Source organism: Stylophora pistillata, chromosome 13 (genome assembly GCF_964205215.1).
Source record: "Stylophora pistillata chromosome 13, jaStyPist1.2, whole genome shotgun sequence".
NCBI lineage: Eukaryota > Metazoa > Cnidaria > Anthozoa > Scleractinia > Pocilloporidae > Stylophora > Stylophora pistillata.
In genome coordinates, this window is record NC_142531.1 from 23136615 (window position 1) to 23155278 (window position 18664).

The window sequence follows — 18664 nt, forward strand, 5'->3', positions numbered from 1 at the left end:
TGCAGTCAGACTCCATGGTAATGAAGATCGTGCACTGGGAATGGTACGGGAGTTTGAAGAACAAGCGGCGAGGATAGGGCGTAGGTCAATTTTTAAAGAAGCGGCTAAGTGCGCGGAGGAGTTGGGGCTGGAGTTGGATTTGGAATTCGCGCAAGGGATCAAGAAAGAGGTGCGGAGGTGCCAAATTGAGAAGTTAGAGGATGAGATCAGAAACCAACGGTGGCAAGGGCGTCTAGTGACTACTAGGCTGGAGGATGAGAGTTTGAGTGCCGATGGGTGTTTCTGGTGGCTCACAGAGTGGAAGAACTGCCCATCACACACAATTGCTGGACTCGTCGAGCTATACGAGCAGCTATTGCCAACGCGAGTATACACGAGTCAGAAGACCCACACAAGCGGAGAAGGCGAGATGAGGTGCAGATTATGCAGCAAGGCTCCAGAGAGTGTGGCACTTATCTTGTCAGGATGCAATGCACTGGCCCAGAGCGAGTATCTCTCTAGACACGACGCAGCACTGAAGGTACTGTTTTACCAACTGTTGTATGATGAGGGATTTATAGACGAGATACCACCCTGGTACTCACCCGACAAGCCGAAGCCCGTGTATGAGTCAGAGAATGTTAAAGCTTATTGGGATGTCCCTATATATGCTGATCAACAAGAGGTCAGATGCAATAGGGTGGATGCACGCATTGTAAATCATATGTGCAAGGGAGTTGTGACGCTGGAAATGAGCTGCCCGTGGGTTAACAATCGGACAAGAAAGGATGAAGAGAAGTCACTGAAGTACGGAACCCTTCGCTGGGAACTAAGGCAGCAGTTCCCAGGCTACGAGGTGAAGCAATATAACATCATTATGGATGCCCTCGGGGGGTGGTCACGGGAGCTGGATGTCATGATGCGCGAGCTGGTGGGAGGCAGAAGCACAGACGTACTGCGAAAGATGCAGAGGGCAGTGCTCTCGGGCACGCTGAATATTGCCCGGACTTTCAAGGTGGCAGTTTGACTTTCTGTTAGAAGGAGGACCCTAGACACAACGGAAAAGCTTTTTAGGATTAGTTAATGTACATTTATTTTTTTACTCCATGGCTCACAGGTTACGGTTTTCGCCCTGTGCTGCCTGATTAGAATGTAGCATTCAGTTGATTTCTCTGCGACATAATAGTTTAATATTTGTAGCGCGTAAATTCCATTTACATATGATCAAATGCGCATCATGAAAACCACGAAACATAAAAAGTCCGTATGATGCACGATCCTCGCAGTAGAGAGCGCTATTTATGCAATAGGGAAAATCAGACTTGAAAAAAAAAAATTTTTTTCAGATCTGATTTTCGCTATTGCATAAATAGCGCTCTCTACTGCGAAGATCGTGCATCATACGTATCTAATACCGCAGTTCAAAATATATGAACTTCATATATTCATTGTATCACATAAAAAGTCAATGATAAATAATTAGGGTCCTTTTCTTGTCTTTTTAACTGAAAGTACTGCTAAAATTGTGATCTTAAGATTTTATTGCGCAAAATCTCTTGGCTGTAAAATGTAGCCTAATTTCAGCACTAACTTTCCACCCGAAGACAGAATTTTCTTGAAAAAATCGTGCGCCTTATAACCGAGAAATATAAGGCTAACTTTTCAACATAAGAACTGGCCTTTGAAAAAAAAGGAAACTGTAACGATCAGATGTGCTCTGATTATTGCAAATTACAAGTGTGTAAATGTTTTATTCGGTCTGCACCTTAGGAAACTTCGATTCCCAATCTGAAAATGTACTTGTTAGAACTAACATTTGAAAACTCTGATTCTCAGACCAGAGAATGTTTAGTTTTTAATATAAGAACTGACATTTTAAAATAGAAACATTTCGAGTTAGAAATGTGTGGTCCTTCTAGGCTCTAGAAGCGTAAGGCTGCATTGATATCGAAGCAAATTGATTAAAAATTAAATCAAATTTAGCAAATGGTCTGCAAATCTACAACTTGACGCGTGGATACGTCAATCGACCCAAGTTAAATGGTTTGCGTCAGAATTGACAAAGAGATATTATTGCCGCAGGTTAAAAATTTAAATGGATTTTTCCTATTGTCTTATTTTCAACTTGTCATGATTTTCATTAAAATCTTTACGTTTGAAATTCAATAAGTAAAATAGCATAAAATTTTTCCGCATAACTTGATTTCAGAGAGGATCGATATAATATTAGAAATGTAGGACTTGTGTCTAATTTTTGGTTTCAGTATTTTTAGTATAAATGGTTCGAAATAAAATAAAATTGACGCGGTTTAAGGGTGAATAATTCATGATTTTCGGTCATTCTTAGTGAAGGTAAATTTATGGAGAAAAATCAAGACCAGTTAAATACTAGCTTTCTGATGTTTCTTTCGTTTTATCTTGCTTTAAATTTTTAATCCTTGTTAACCTATCTTAAATTATAAAGAAGAAACTACCTACCAAACACATTATTGTATTATAAAATCGATTCTGAACTTTAACCGTGTCGAACTTCTCCAACTGACGAAATCACTTGTGATTACAAATAGCGCAGATCTTTTTAAACCTGATTATGTGTTTTCTCCCACCCATAGATCACATAAATTTTCGACTTATATCTCATTAGTTTTACACCTTATGTTTGCCATGAGTTGCTGTTACAGCTGAAATGTAGTGAATCGGAGGTAAATGTGTAAACATTTTATGGAAAATGACCAAGAATCATCCTTCACACAAATAAAAAAGCTAAATGTTATTATAAAAGTCAATTGATAGCAAAACTGAACTAAGTTTTTTTAAATTTTATTTATTTTTTAATTTCTAAAAAAAAACTCACCCATTTAACCTCGTCAATCCAACACCAGAATTCCCGCTGGTTAATTTATCTACAATTATATTGGCTCAAGAAAATTTTCACCATAACATGCACAGTTCCTCCATTGTTTGACGGAGTAAATTATCTCGAATGATATCGACAGCTTTTTTCAACGATGGATCAATCTCGACACACAGTGCAACTCTTCGCGCACTTTGCTTACTTGCCAGAAACTCGACAACTTCTTTGCTCAATTCTAGTTTTTCCAACTCATGTACACCCTCACACGTTGTAACTTCGACATCCTCGTTAGAAACGCTTGACAATTTCTCCCCGAATTCGTGATTAAAATGATCGTCTTGTTGTTCAGGAACTGTATCAAACGTTTTCATAGGGGGCCGTTCGATTCGACTCTCGAACGTTCTTTGCTGTCTGTTACCATCTTCTTGTCTTGAAGCGTCATTTCTCGCATAAATCCGTTGGTTTTCAGCGAATCTAGTTTTCGGTGAAGGAGACAGTCCGTTGTCAGAGCATTTTCTTTGTGACGAGCTTCTCCTTTGACCATTTATTTTGTCTTGGTTGGATTTTGGAGCGTTTAGGATACTCCTGGTAGAAGATACTTTGTTGTATGGTCGCCACACATTTGACTGTCCAATAGGTGGAAGAACTTTGTAAGAATTCGGATAATTGGTTGGTGCTTTCTCTACATGTTTCACTGTAACGCGAAGACTCTTCGTTTTCTGCGGCCGTGGCACTGTTTCATTCGTGGTTTCGGAAATTTTCGGGAAAGATGTATGCCCGTTTGCATTTGATGCTGTAGAAATTGGTGATGGATGTCCCATACTTCGACCAACAAGAAGTTCATTTTTTATAATTGGCGGTAACTTTACCGCTCGACTGTTCAGATCGAATTGCGGGAAACTTCTTGGATAAGACTGGAATTCAGCTTCCTGTTTTGCCGGCCTTGAGGCAGGAATCTGCCGCCCTGAATACAAATGCGCCATCGCTTGATGTTGATGTAACGTAAACACACTATGCGGACATAACGTTCCCTGATACACGATCTCAGTCAGCCATCAAACTTCAACGCATCAAAGATTAATTTTTTATCCGCCCGGAATTAACAGCAGGCTTCGCAGGTGCCATGCTGAAAAACTGTCTCCTTAGTGCTTTCCGAATTTTAATTGCAAAATACTTAATTCGACTGAAAGAATCAAAGATGATTTTGGCGAAAAAGAGACGGTATGACAAAGTACGGTAATCATTAATGGGAAACAATTCTTTGGTAGAGAGCTTTCAAGAATTCTAAGAGAGAGAAAATTTTACATGTCTATAGTGAGCTGAACAGTTGACGTATATTTAATTTCAATGCCAGGAAAAGAAAAAGACCAAAACCACACAGGTGTTTTCTATTATCTAGAGCCTGGCCTAAGTTGGCATGGTAACGTCGTGTTGATTCGAGAGGCTATGTAGTAACTCATTCTCCCTCGAGTTAGAAAGCAAAAATACTTTGACTTAGTAAGTTAAATGCATCATTATGATAACAAATTTGAAATTTAAAATTTAAAATTCGGCTCAAACATTCGCAAGTGGGTAAAAATGTAAGAATAAGTGGTGAAGACGGGGGAAAAACAAAAACATCCGTTACTATCCTATTGAAAGTTCTCAAGAAGCCATTTGAATTACTGTAAAACCGATAGTTTAAACTCGGAAAAACAGTTGCCAACATAAAAAACAATTTTGCGATATATTCCAAAGGAAGTAATTAAATGGGCAATTTATGGCTTGGTGTTAAAAACTTATGTATAGCATCAAAGCCTCTCATTTATTTGCTTGTGTTTTATCGACGTTGGTGTTAATTTAAAGACTTCATTAATTCATTTTCATTTTCACCTTTACTAGTGTTGTTGTTCAAGGATTCAATTTTGAGCGCCTAAGTTTTTTTTTTTTTTTAAAAAAAAAAAGCTTAAAAAATTATTCATAGTTGTGTACTTTTGTATGTTCTTCCATCGCTTAAGCGACTGATTCCGCTGTTTCATCATCAGCTAAGTCCTCATTTTGCGAAAAAAAAACAATAATAATGAAAAGAGAAATACATTTTTTCTCTAATTTTTTCAGGAGCTTAATTTTGATGTGCCCATGAAAATGAGGCCCGTCATTAAAGTTTTAACCCCCAGGCCCAGTTAAAACGTCGTACTACCGTCGCCTCTAACTCAACAAATAAAGTTTGAAATTTAGCATGATTGAACCCGACATCGCACCACAATCGGTTAGCACGACAAGCTAAGTCGCGCCACCCGAAGTCTACTGCGAAGTCTTCATCGCGTTTCTGTCGTGCTATAGCCGAACCTATTGCAATTACGTTCAGCACGGCAGAAGCACAAGTAACTTGAACACTCTCTCTCTCTCTCTCTCTCTCTCTCTCTCTCTCTCTCTCTCTCTCTCTCTCTCTCTCTCTCTCTCTCTCTCTCTCTCTCTCTCTCTCTCTCTCTCTCTCTCTCTCTCTCTCTCTCTCTCTCTCTCTCTCTCTCTCTCTCTCTGCTGTAACAAAACTTCCATTTAAATTTGTTTTATTCTTTATTCACTATTCTGTTTGGCTAAAAATTAAATAAATAAATAAATAAAACAAACCGAATTATCTTTACATACAGGTGTGTAAAAATCATGTGTCGATTTTCCCTGGTAATTCCAAGCCACACAGTAAAATTTTTACAACATGAGTTCATAACATGTAAAGAAGCTCATTTAATGTTACAGTTCTCTTACGTAAGTTAGAGACTGATGAAAATTCAGGACAAAGACTTCGAAAAAACCCTCCACTTTACATCGTGCGCACAGGTTTTCGAGACAGTTTTAAACACCCAGATATATTACATTAGACTAGAACATCTAAATTTCTGACTAGACACCAGTTACAATCGATCAACCTATTTTGAACAATAGACCATTTGGGTTTAAAAGTTCATTGTACTATCTATACCATACAGTGGATGTTGGCTTTTTGGAATCATTTAATAGTTAGATAACAAATTTAGTTATTAAAAACCTTAAACAAAATAATCGCTATAGTTAAAACGAACGTCAGTACCTACTCAAGTCAATATCACATTTATTTACTACTTATATAAGAAATGGTGCTAATCAATATGATATAACTGTTCGAGAATGGTACATTCTTTCGTATCAGGTCAAATATTACAAATTCAACACCAACATGAGTTCACAATACGTAAATAAACGTCCTTATTGACTTTTCGTCTAAGTGTGACCTCCACCATATCTATGAAGAAGAAATGAAAATATCTTATGCCAATACGTAGAGAAAATAAAACTTTTTATTGCATTTACTGTACAACTCCACCACAGAGCTTTACAAAGCGCGGAAATACTCGTTATGTCGAGTCACAAAGAGATGGCGGCGTGGGTTCCCTAGACCATGCACTATGATTGGTTAAAAAATACAACGCGCGCCATGCTTTCAACCAATCAAAGCTAAAACCAAACGCGCTTTGCTCTCTCGCGTTTTCCCGCGTTTAAAGGCAGTTTGCAATATTTTCCTTTATTTTGATTGCCCTTTGCGTCAGCTGTGATTGGTTTGACGACCCTCGATCGAAATGCCCTCTATTAAATATTTGTCTCCTGAACAAAAGCCCAATCATTCGCATTCTTAACGAGCCTGTTTAGGAAAGATATAAAACTCACTTTACACTCCAGTTCGTTCGATTGTGCACTCCGCCGTAGCGGGCCGGTTGGGTTCGGTTGGTCGCCGTAGCCCCTGGGGGCTGGTAAATAGATGTGCCACTTCCTTGCTTGGTCAGCGGCGGTGGCTTCCACGTAGAGGCACTGAAAACTACAAAGAAATGAATGAGAATAAAAATATAAGTAAACAACTCAACCAGTAATCAATACTTTAAGTGAATATACCCCTGAGGGTGATTTTCCGAAGAAATATGGCCTGTGTACAGACGCCCCTTCCCGCTTTTTCGTTTTGATAGCAGGAGGCGGCGGCGGTGGGTGGGGCTGCACACAGGCTTAGAAAATTACGAACCTCCTACACCTCCAGCTCTGGTCTGTCCACCCCCGGCAAAGGATGGAACGTATGTTGTACCTCCCACGGCATTCCCCGCCATTCCGTAGGAAGGTTTCCTCGAGTATGTGGATGCCGCCGGATTATGAAGCATACGGGGCTGATTGGATGTCGTTTGACCAGGAAAATATCTTGCTTGTTTCATATAATGCTGTTTTGCACTGGGTGGGGTCTTCTTAGCGACACCAGAATCCTTCCGGACACTGAGAAATGAGAAATGATAGAAAGACAAATTAAAATTTGCCTTAACCCTTTCGCTTCCTCAGTCTGCTATCTATTCTTCTTTCTCTTTTTTTTTTGGCGCAAAATTTACGTAACCGTTAATTCTCTTATGTTTCCTTTAAGATTTTGCGCGGGAAATTGGTGCACGTCCGGCCAAAATTAATCTATTAACGCATACCCAACGTTTGACCGCTGAATTCATTGTTCAAAGTTGATCAGAAGAAGAAAGAAACGAAAGGCCAAGTTTAACGCGGGCTTAACTACACTCTTACAGTGTAAATCGAAAAGCTGAACTCCGTAGGCGGGCACTCGGGGCGAACTTTCTCAAGCAGACAAAGAGGCGTTTGATTATATCACAAATTTCGACAATAACACGAAGAACTGACCTTGAGAAAGAGTCAAGGGGGTCTGTCTTCTGAACAGCTACCTACAAGAGCAAGGTAATTACAACGTGCAACGTTCTGTACCGTCTAAAATTGACTCAACAGAAGAGAACTCTCCTCAAATACATATGTGTAAGTTAATTTAACAGTAGGTGTACTCATAGGTGGGTTACCAATAGCCTCAAATACAGCCACCCCTTCCCTGATTGGGTTCTCAGTTGCAGAGTGAGGTTTTTTAATCTCTACTCGCAAATTTTTAAACTTGACGTGCTCAACCAAATATTGATGTCTAATTTCAGACCTGCTGTAGAGTAAATTCACTTTGCTAAGCTTACATATAATGACAACATGAATGCGTATATCAAACCCTATTCTAGACTTGAAAACTGAGCTTAGAACTTTCAAATAGTCATAGCTGCTGACTGATGAACATGTAACTTCTCTCTGTGATATCAATACATTACCTAACAAACAGGTAATGAGAATACTTTAACTTCTCACACACCGCTGGTAGCCATGTCAAGCTGACCGCCGCAACCTGACCCATACTGCAAATTCAAAGCTAATACAAGCAGCATACACTAAGACTAGAAATAACGAAAAGAATTCCAGGCTAGTACATTATACTGGTATTGTATAAACATTTAAAATCTTTGGGTGGGTGGGTGGGAAAGTGAGCAATGGTGGACGCAACAAAAACAACTGCCTGCCCCATAGGTCACATGACCTATACCCAGGCCCCAGCGGCATATGAGAAAAACATTTTTCACTTATTTCATTCCACTCAGCCAGTGAAAAATTACTCTTATCACACAGAAGTTATCTTGATCTAACACCAAATTCTCCTGACTAATTTAAAAGAAAATGTGTAACAGCTAGAAGGGAGAATTAACAATCAGATCTTGGGAATTATAGGATTAAGATATAATTTGTACCAACCTTCTTTGTGGCAGATGCATGACTGGTGTCAATCTCACTGAGCAGTGATTCAAATTCATCTACGCTATCTTTCACCCCAGTCCCATCGCCCCATCTCTTCCGAGCACTCCCATAACCGCCAGCACGGCCTTGTACATTGACAACAGCCCTTTTGTTCTCATTTCCACTTCCAAAATTAAATGAATCCTTTCTTTCCATTTGTGGTGCTTGTCTTTGTTGTTGGGCTTGTTGTTGTTGTTGTTGTTGTTGTTGTTGTGGTTGAGGTGGCTGTCTCTGTTGAAGAGGTTGTGTTGGTTGGGAGGCCTTAGGTAGGTTTTGTCCAACTTGAAAGTAGGGGTATCTCAGAGCCTGTGCACATGTGGGTCGCTTCTTGGGATCCCACATTAACATGTCCCTCATAAGTTGAATGGCTTCGGGGCTTGCGTTTGGTATCAAGTCTTTTAATGCTGTCGGCATCTAAGTTAACAAAATTTAAGAGATTTTGAGCAACAATCAGAGTGTTCAATAACTTTCATAAGTGGTTACTGATGATCTAAGAGGTGACTGTGCCCCAGGGCAGAAACTAAACTCAAGATCTTGCTCACAGGCTGCACAGATGGCAGTGAGGGGCCATAAAGGGAGCTATAGACCACTGGTAACCACTGTTAAAGGCACTAATGAGTATTAATTTGGATATATCAACAAAGTTGAAAGGGTAAATTGCCCACCGTAACGATTACAAAAGCTGACGTTTCGAGCGTTAGCCCTTCGTCGGAGCAAACGACATTTTCGCTCCAACAAAGGGCTAACAATCGAAACGTCAGCTTTTGTAATCATTACGGTGGCCAATTTACCATTTCAACTTTGTTGATATATCCAAATTATTTCGTTACCCCCACCGATTCAGCCCCTAAAAGTTTCTTTAGAAACTATCAGCCTTTATTCACCAATGAGTATTGCCTGATGTCACACTTGTTTGTCCACTGAAGCTTTAAAATCATATTCCCATTATATACTTGAACTTTGGACTAGCTAATATGTAAAGTTGCTGTTGAAGATGGTATTTGAAACTAACAACCAGCCTACAATTGAAACCCTTTCAATTTTGGGAAACAACCTCATATGCTGTTACTCACCAATAAGTTTTCCACCATAAATTCTTATGGGGACTCACATTTTTATGCTGTCCCACTCTCAAGGGAAATGTTGCACATTTTTCTTTATACCATGTAGATATGAAGTTCATATATTTTGAACTGCGGTATTAGAATTACGAATCAACTTAACGGCCTGCTCCCAGTTGGCTTGTTAGCTCAATTGGTAGAGCACTGCACTGGTATCACAGAGGTCAGTGGTTCGAATCCCGTACAGGCCTGATTTTTTTTTTTTTTTTCAGGTCTGATTTTCGCTATTGCTTAAATAGCGCTCTCTATATTAGGAATTTTTAAAATAGCTGAGAGCATTCTCCCCACAATTGAAGAAAGGTCCTTGTACAACCAAACAGATATCACAATTACTGGAGAAATTATTTATGCAAAAAGAAAAAACAAACAAAAACTAACCACTTGCATAAACTTGAAATTCATAGCTGATGCCAACTTGTGACCTTCTGGCCAGTCTTCCTGATAAAGACAATTTAAGAAAGAATAATAAATATTATTATCATAAGAACTGAAACAATTACTAGCCAAAGTAAACTTTGGAAATGCTCAAAGAGGTGTAAAATAAAACTATGTAGACAACATACAAAAAAAAAGGATGACATGTTTTATTTGGCAAGGAGGGTTTTTTTGGTGTTCCCGTTGAAATTTCAACAGCATGCTTCCCAAACCCTCAATAACCTGCAGTTTATTTACATTTTACGATGTCAAACACCTGAATTAAGGCAAAGCAACGACAGATTTTTTTCAAAAGTGGTCAGTAAAATTTTTCTCACGATGAAGTTATTTGTCATAAATTGCAATTAACAATAAAAGGTATTTAACAGACACCCTGAACTATTATCAAAGAAAGAAAACTGTCCGCTTCTTAAATATCGCTACTCGAGCAGGATGCACATTGCCAATATGCATCATTGACAGTAAATTTAGATAATTTAATAAATAATCCTGTCAGCTTCCTTCATTTAAAGTTGCCATCTGTTTGCTCAGTGTGTGGCACAATAATTGTTGGGCCAATGGTTTAAAGCTGTGAACAGTCTTTTAATGTGCATGTAAAAAGTGTGTGAAAACTAACTTTTGATGGTGTGCCAAGAACTTTGCATATCTTAAAAATCTCATCCACTTCACTACTGCCAGGAAAAAGAGGCCGGAGAGTGTACAGCTCTGCCATGATACACCCCACGGCCCACATATCAATTGGTGAACTGTAATTTGTTGAACGTAACAACACTTCAGGTGCACGATACCTGTCGAATAAAAAAATATAAAGGTCCTTACAAAATCTTAATAATCAAAATTGAAGATGGGTAAAAATATGAACTTATTGGCTGATTGGGAGGGCAAGATGGGAAAATATTTGGCTTAAGGTTGTAATATACTGGCTGGGTACAGTGAGGTCTGTGCGTCTTGACTGAGAGCCAAACATTTTCCTGGTTAGACTAACCCAACTCAGTCAATAAGCATTTTTTATTTAATCGCGTTCACCATACTTACAATACTAAAAGGACTAAAATATACATATGAACAAGACACAGAAGAGAACGGAGGACAAGGGTGCGGGACACACAACAGAGCAAGGCTCCAAATTTAAGTGCACCCTTATGAGAAATACACAAATACTATGCAAACAATAGACAGTGTAAAAAGTATATAAAAAAGTATATAAAATAATTTTGCATCTTGGAGGGCTGTTCAGCTTTTACTGAACCTTTTATGACATTGCCTACAACCATCATGGGGATTTTTTGGTCTATTTTTTTTTTTTTTTCCAAAAAAAAGCGTGTGGTAACCATCCCTAAAACAAGAGCTAAGAATACTAGCTCAATTGCGAAAGAATTCAGAATCTTGAAAATTGTCTCTCTCAACTCAACACCATTAAAAAAAATTACTGGTAATAGCAACAGTTCCTGTAACTCTTACCATCTAGTGGAGACATAATCTGTATATGGGGGACGGGATCGGATTTCTCTGGCAAGGCCAAAATCAGCAATCTTTACAAGCTCTGGTCCTGTACACAGCAAGTTTTCAGGTTTCATGTCTCGATGAAAGAATCCTGTACAATTCAACACAACATGGATCTCAATCAATTACATCTCATCAATCTTTTCTTTTAATTTTGAAAGTTTTGCTCTGCACCTTCTGATCAAGGTCTTAGTTTTTGTTCAGTGTATGTCTTTGAATGGAAATTTAAAACAAGTCGCAAAATAAAAGACCTTTCACTCCCAGACCTTATTAGTTTTTCTCCTAACCATCTGTCCTACAATTCTTGAGATGTAAGTTCAAAAAATGGGTATTGGATTCCAAGTCCAAGTTTATTTCGCACTATTCAAACTGATACTAACAGTATAAGATGACTTATATAACAAGATGAAGAAGGTAATGAGAAGTAGACATCATGCAGGTTTGTATATGTGTGCACAGTGACCAAAGTAGCCGTAGCTTTTATGTTGGTTACTGTCCCTTTTAAGTAAATAGAGAGGTCCAAGATACAAGTGTGAGGTAATAATAAATTAGGCTATTAAGAGTATAGTTCTTAATATAAATATATAGAATGAATACTAGACTTATTGATACAGTGCGATATTATAATATGTTTAGAATTTATAATAAAAGAGAAAAAGAGGAGAAAAAAAAAAGAAAAGAAAAAAGAAAAGAAACAAAAGAAAAGAAAAAGAGAAAGAGAAAGAAAGAAATCAACCATCCAATCAAAATGGATCAACTAATAATCCCCTTACTGATTTTTTTTTCCATTCTCATGACTTGTCTGTATGATTTGTATTGCTATTGTAAGGAGAAAATCTATCTTGGTCACTCACAGGAGTTTAAGGGTCAAGTCAAGACTGACCCTAACAAGTACTCAGGAACAACTTGGATGTGTCACATGACTTTTACACATATCTTCCTTACACATCTTCAAGTGATGCAAAATTTGTACCAAACAAAAGACGCATTTCATCCCTAACCCTTGATAGCCATAAACTTACCGTGTTTGTGTATAAAGGCGAGGCCTTGAAGAACTTGATAAATAATATTCCTAATCATAGATTCTGGAATCAATTTGTCCCTGAAAAAAATTGTATTCGCAAATGAAACAACAAAACTTTAAAATGTAGTAAGCATCCCAATGGGTAAGTTTCCACTCAAGCCCTTTGCTCTCAAGATCTTTTTAAGATTTCTCCATACTGTCTGCCATACAGTGCTCATAATTTTACTTCCGAGAATCTGGTATTGGATCAAATGATAATCCCATAACTGATATTTTTCTACATTCTCACCACTTGTCTGCTTGATATTATATAAATATTGTGAGGAGAAAGTATGTCTTGGTCACTACTTGGAGTGAAGTGTTAATGTCAAGTTTCATGAATGATATATATAATTATATTTTACCTGCTTTTCATCATCTGATATAGATTTTCCTTCATGTACTCAAACACAAAATATAACTGGTCATTTTCTCTGATAACTTCCTTTAGCTTCACCACATTTGCATGGTTTAACTTCTTTAGAGACTAGAAAAAGAAAGTATAAATTGATAATGAGTACCATTCATTGGAAATTCAACAAAAGCAAAACTTTTCACATCAAGCATGAGTCTTTTTCCCTTTTCTACCTTTTTTCATGAAAATATAAATTTATTACAATACCAGTAATCACAGTCTGAAAAATTATAACAAAAATAATCCAACTTTACCAGTATGTTACTCCAGATCTAATGTAAGCACCAATTTTAGAGTGAACAGAATAAAGCAAAAGTGTGTCTCTTTTTCTTGTCTTTGTGACCACATCTTTGCTTTTACATGATATTATACTTGTATTTCTACATAATTTGGCTCATTAATGTTATCATTCCATAATGAATCTATTAGCATTGCAGACTAGCAAGATTTCAAAACGGTAATCAATAACTTGATTGTCAGTTTCTATTGTAAAATGGAATTTCTCTCTAGTTAAGACTCTTGGCAGACTATGACATCCAGTCTTAGCAAAACATTATCCTTTGTAAGCAATGGTGCTATTATTAATTCCTATGATACCAAAACAATTTCAAGGAAACAGTTCAATACTTAAGAGATTATAACAGAAACTCCATTATCTTTTGGTGGCATTTATTTCTTTGCTTCTGCTTTACACTCGTCAAGAAATTACTCATTCACCGGTTTGAAATCATTGCCTTACTATGCATTTGTTTAGAGTGAATTATTAAAGACAGTGCCTGGTAAATTTAATCATTTCTGCAGCTCAGATCAAATGTGTTAATTTTGCGTGATGAAAATCCCAAAACTTCATGTCACCACAAATATAGTAATTTTTGAGACACTTAGACCAAAATTCTCTCTTCTTTGAGCAAACATTGCTTAGTTATAGAACAGGGGCTTGGTCATCATTATTCAGAAACTGTTTTTTCATTTTTTTAAACAAGAATTGAACTTCAGTCAACTAGATTGGGGTTATTTCTTTGGTCAGACAATTGAAGGCAAGACTTCTGCACATATCTGCTTCATTAACCATACAGTTGTTGATGAAGAAAACCATTGCGTAAAAAAGTAGTTCGCCTTTGGGAGTAATGCTTCGTTTAAAATTGGTATGGGGTTATACCGAGATATTTTTCGATTTAATTTATTGAGAACAGGCGAACTAAGATTTGGGTAGGCTACACACTAGTATAGGCATATAAAATTTATCATTAAAGTCACAGACAATCTTTAGGTGTAAATGATAATCTCTTAATTACTAACAGATTATCCCTTGCTATAAGCTGTGCATTCTAAAGGCTTGGGAATTTTTCTTTTTTTTTCACAGTTAACCAAAGACTACATACAATATACCTGATGCGTCTGATTATAAATTTCACACCCGGAAAAATATGGCTAACCTCCTCTGCTTATCACGGCACAAGGTGACCCGTTGAAACTAAGACTTCATAAATATATTTCCAAATGCAGTAGGTCTAAATAATAAACCTACCTTAACTTCGCGGAGATTTATACATTCTTCCCACGAATAGTACTTCTTTTTCATTCTGCAAAATTAAAACAACAATTTGTTTTACGGAAGCCAATTAACAAAATGGCAAAGTGTTAAAATTTTAATAATCCCCCATCGTACAAGTATGAATTGAAGGCAATGGACGGATAAAACATCTGAGCTTACATTTTGATTGCAACTGTCTCTCCTGTGTCGTGATTTCTTGCTAATATAACAGATCCATAAGTTCCATCCCCGAGCGTCTTTAAGTTTTGGTAGCGTTTCATCTTTGCCAAAATTTACGCTCTTTACAAAACACAAATAAGAACAATATCTCGTCGGAAATCGCTTTCAATACTATAAAGCAGCTTGTTCACATGTTTTCATCTCTTGTCCCGCATATGCACGGCCTCAAATCCGCCATCCAAGCGAGCCAAAACTGTTATCTCGCTAATATTTCCAAATTCCAACAGAAAAATCCAAGATCGGGTTCCTTCTTGTAGAAATCTAAGTAAACACAGCTACTCGCATTCTGTGTTCTTCCCTGTCTCTCGTCTCAGGCAACGAAGATTGTAAACAGGCCTAACACTTGCTTTTAAAGGATCATTTACGAGACATTCAGTCTCCTGATTTTGCCACTGAAAAATGCTTCGATCATTCAAGAAGATACAGCCGTTCACAGGAAATAAATGACTTCAATGATAAAAGCAGGCGACTTCATTTAAAATTTTCAATGCTCGTGTTCTTTGCAAATTTGTCGTCTCTCGTGCAAAATGCTGCTTCCCATAAAGCAAAGCAGTCGATCTGTTTCCTGGCAACGACTTACAACAGAAACCAACACGATCCACTACGTCATTTAACATCTGTCGAAAGTACGGGTGAATGAAGCTAATGTAAACACAATTTCTCGGATTTCTGGTAAAAAATCTCCATAGTATATCATTTCTTTGGTAATTTTATCATGCGACATAGTTCTTAAAGCATCAGAGTTAAAAAAAAAATTAATAGACAGTTTAGCCTTAAGGTGTCCGAAGAGGTTGTCTCTAGGTAACATTAATTATTTAAAACAGTTGGATAACCAAACATCAGGTTTAAATTGATGTATTGAATGAATAATAAATTAAATTTAAGGTTTAGGAGTGATAATGCGTGATTACAAATATGCGGTGGGTCGCGCGTAGCAATCAGGCTGGAAAACTGGGCTCTACCGGCACTCTAGACGAGTGACATAACCATTTTTTTTATAGGCCTTTTTAAGGAAATTTTTGGCTTTTAGAAAATATAATTAAAAAAAAAAAGAAAGAAATAAAAACATGTTTTGAAAGTTTTTCTGTCATCTTCAGTACTGATACATACAAAGTACGAAGTTGAATTCAAAGTGTCTAACAAACTACTCATGGGACAGAACAACAATAGAAACAGAGGACAAAACCGGAGATGACAAAACGCGGAGCCCTACTCCATGGAGTACCCTATGGAGCACCCTAATGGAGTACCCTATGGAGTACGCTATGGAGTACACTAATGGAGTACCCTATGGAGTACCCAATGGAGTACCCTAATGGAGTACCCTATGGAGTACCCTATGGAGTACCCTAACGGAGCACCCCTAAAAGTCATGTATTGGTCAAATAGAATATTTTATGAACATGGTGAATCGTTTAGATGTACATATCCTAAAATATATTGAGCTTACCAGCTCTCCGAATGTCACAGTTCGATACAATCCAGCTCTTAGGGGGACAGTTGACTAGGGCTCTCAGTCTTACTGGTTCCTCCATTTTGGTTTTACAGCTGTGTAATGAGTCCTTCGACGAGAAGACAAAAAATTAACAACTCCATGCGATGGACAAAACCCACTGTTTCGATTTCTGCACAAGGTAAAATATTTAAGCTTACTGCATTTCCCAGATCAACAACCCAAGTCGGATTTACTTGCCGAGCCGTCACTGTTTTTTTTTTTTTTGGTTTGTTTACATACCTCAATTATTGCGCTACAAATAGATGGGTGAGGAGAAGCTCAGTTTAAAGATATGGATTACCTTTTCAAGTCTCAACCTACAAATGTAAGCTTGTATCCTCATCATTTCGCACAATTAAGAAACCCATGAGGCCATGTGTTATTAGATGGAGTGCCACACTTCTTACAGACGCCACGCATAAACAAGTATTTTGGAAGACGTAAAACCCGTTGCAGAATGAATGTTGTCCGTCCTTTTGGCCTCTTGAAGATCATATGAAATAGAAGGTAGTCGGCCTATTACCGATAACGTTCATGGATGCTAGCTACATCAAACCTTTCCGTTGGAATTGGTTAGCAGTTTAATGTTAATTTCAAGATGGCGGTCAATTCGTGTACTACATCGAACTGCGACAATCGGAGAGCTGACAAGCTCAAAATATATCAGGACATGTACATCTAAACGATTCACCATGTTCATGAAGTATTTTATTTGACTAATACATGATTTTTAGGGGTACTCCATCCAGGTACTCTAGATGGTACTCCATGGAGTAGGGCTCCGCCTTTTGTCATCTCCCGGCCAGAAAACATCTACATGGAAAGTTTTAAATCAATGTGATAACGTTGACGTGTAGGTTGCATTGAACGTGAATAGCTTCTTAGATCTGAAATCGTGATCTAAGATGCTAAAACATTCATCAGAATATAGAGTGCGACATTGTTGAGAATACTGTAAATATCTGAAAATGTGAGAGGTCCTATCACTAACCAAGTGCTTACGCACACGTGTGGATAAATGCCGAGAGGTTTCGGGCTGTAATTGCCTTTTTATGTAAGATCAGTCTGAGGAACATTGGAGAGAGGCAACTGCCCCGTGCTGAACTGTAGACGGCCGAGATTCGCGTGCACAACTTTTGCACAAAATGATTCAAAGCACAAAATCTACGGTGGCCCACAGGGGCAGTACAGAAATATTTTTCCCAGTACAAAAATATTTTTCCCAGTACATAAATATTTTTTCCAGTACAAAAATATTTTTCCCAGTACAAAACTATTGATCCCAGTGCAGTACAAAACTATTTATCCCAGTACAAAAATATTTTTCCAGTACAAGTAGGGAATGGGAACTAATCTCCAAGAGGTTATTGCGAGGTTCCTTGGAGCACATGTAAATGTGGCGGCACCTTTGGCGGCTTGTTTTTGCCATTGCTGCATGCTGTAGCTTCAGAATCGTGGTGGATCCAGCTCACAGGTATTGCCCGAAATGTGGCACAGAGGTTTTCCTTGTAGCATCACCCGCAAAGTCTACAAGCAACACCGTCTGAACCGCCGGATTCGCCAAAGACGAGGAAATTTTCTTTGCCAAGCTTTGAGTCGTACAAAGCTAAAAAGGGGTCCGAGAGAAGCTCGTTTTTTCGAGCAAAATCAACAAGCAAGACAAAGAAAAGCAAACTAGAGCCAGAAAAAGAAGTTACAATTACTGTCGGGATAATGACAAGTAAAGAGACTGGAAAAATACTTTTGTACTGAAAAAAATATTTTTGTACTGGGATAAGTATTTTTGTACTGGGATAAATATTGTTGTACTGATAAATATTTCTGTCCTGGGATAAATATTTCTGTGCCGGGATAATTATTTTTGTACTGAAATTAATATTTTTGTACTGGAATATATATTTTTGTACTGTGATAAATATTTTTGTACTGCCCCTGTGGGCCACCGTAAAAGTCTCTGTTTCTTAATAACATTTTGAACTGGGCGTTCAGTTTAATTGCATGACCACAAAAAAATCTCTAAACACGTCCATTAAGGTCACGACGTTTGGTCTTTTAAACACGTTTCTTGGTAAGAATACGGAAATATCTTAGATCATCTTTTCAATGCACTGAACTTGTAACATATTTACAAAATTACATGCGATTTACATAGGAGTTTGATGCATTTTCTAGTCTTTTTTCATTGGACAATTGCTCAATTTCTAAGTCAAATATTACTAAGCCAGGGACCGGTCGTAATTTTCGCCCGGGAGGGGGGGGTGAGGTGGGTTGGAGGACTCTGGTTGTGCCACGATAGCATTTACCTGATCCTCTTAAGGCACTGAAAATTTTTATAACCCACCCCTACCCCTCCTTGGCAGTCAATTGGCAATC

At 37.9% G+C, this 18664-nt stretch overlaps 3 protein-coding genes across 3 annotated transcripts in view; 1 reads left to right on the forward strand and 2 right to left on the reverse strand.

Moving 5' to 3' along the window:
* The window catches only part of LOC148718218 (uncharacterized), a 1786-nt gene extending 639 nt beyond the window's left edge, over positions 1–1147 (forward strand). Inside the window, exon 1 of the mRNA XM_088743281.1 lies at positions 1–1147. This exon is cut by the window's left edge and continues 639 nt beyond it. Coding sequence (XP_088599407.1) covers positions 1–1006 — 1006 coding nt within the window. The 3' untranslated portion in view covers positions 1007–1147.
* Positions 1148–2783: 1636 nt separating this feature from the next.
* LOC111330126 (uncharacterized) lies at positions 2784–3954 on the reverse strand. Its single transcript, XM_022934927.2, has one exon. It carries the CDS (start codon positions 3814–3816, stop codon positions 2911–2913), a length of 906 nt encoding a protein of 301 aa, XP_022790662.2. The 5' UTR covers positions 3817–3954; the 3' UTR covers positions 2784–2910.
* A 1411-nt stretch (positions 3955–5365) lies between these two features.
* LOC111330107 (serine/threonine-protein kinase dyf-5) lies at positions 5366–15337 on the reverse strand. Its single transcript, XM_022934905.2, has 12 exons — positions 14737–15337; positions 14551–14605; positions 12973–13094; positions 12567–12646; positions 11503–11635; positions 10658–10829; positions 9985–10044; positions 8444–8899; positions 7508–7548; positions 6861–7102; positions 6515–6662; positions 5366–6092 (listed from the first exon to the last, which is right to left on the reverse strand). Exons 1-12 carry the CDS (start codon positions 14835–14837, stop codon positions 6071–6073), a joined length of 1632 nt encoding a protein of 543 aa, XP_022790640.1. The 5' UTR covers positions 14838–15337; the 3' UTR covers positions 5366–6070.
* Between the last annotated feature and the right edge of the window lie 3327 nt (positions 15338–18664).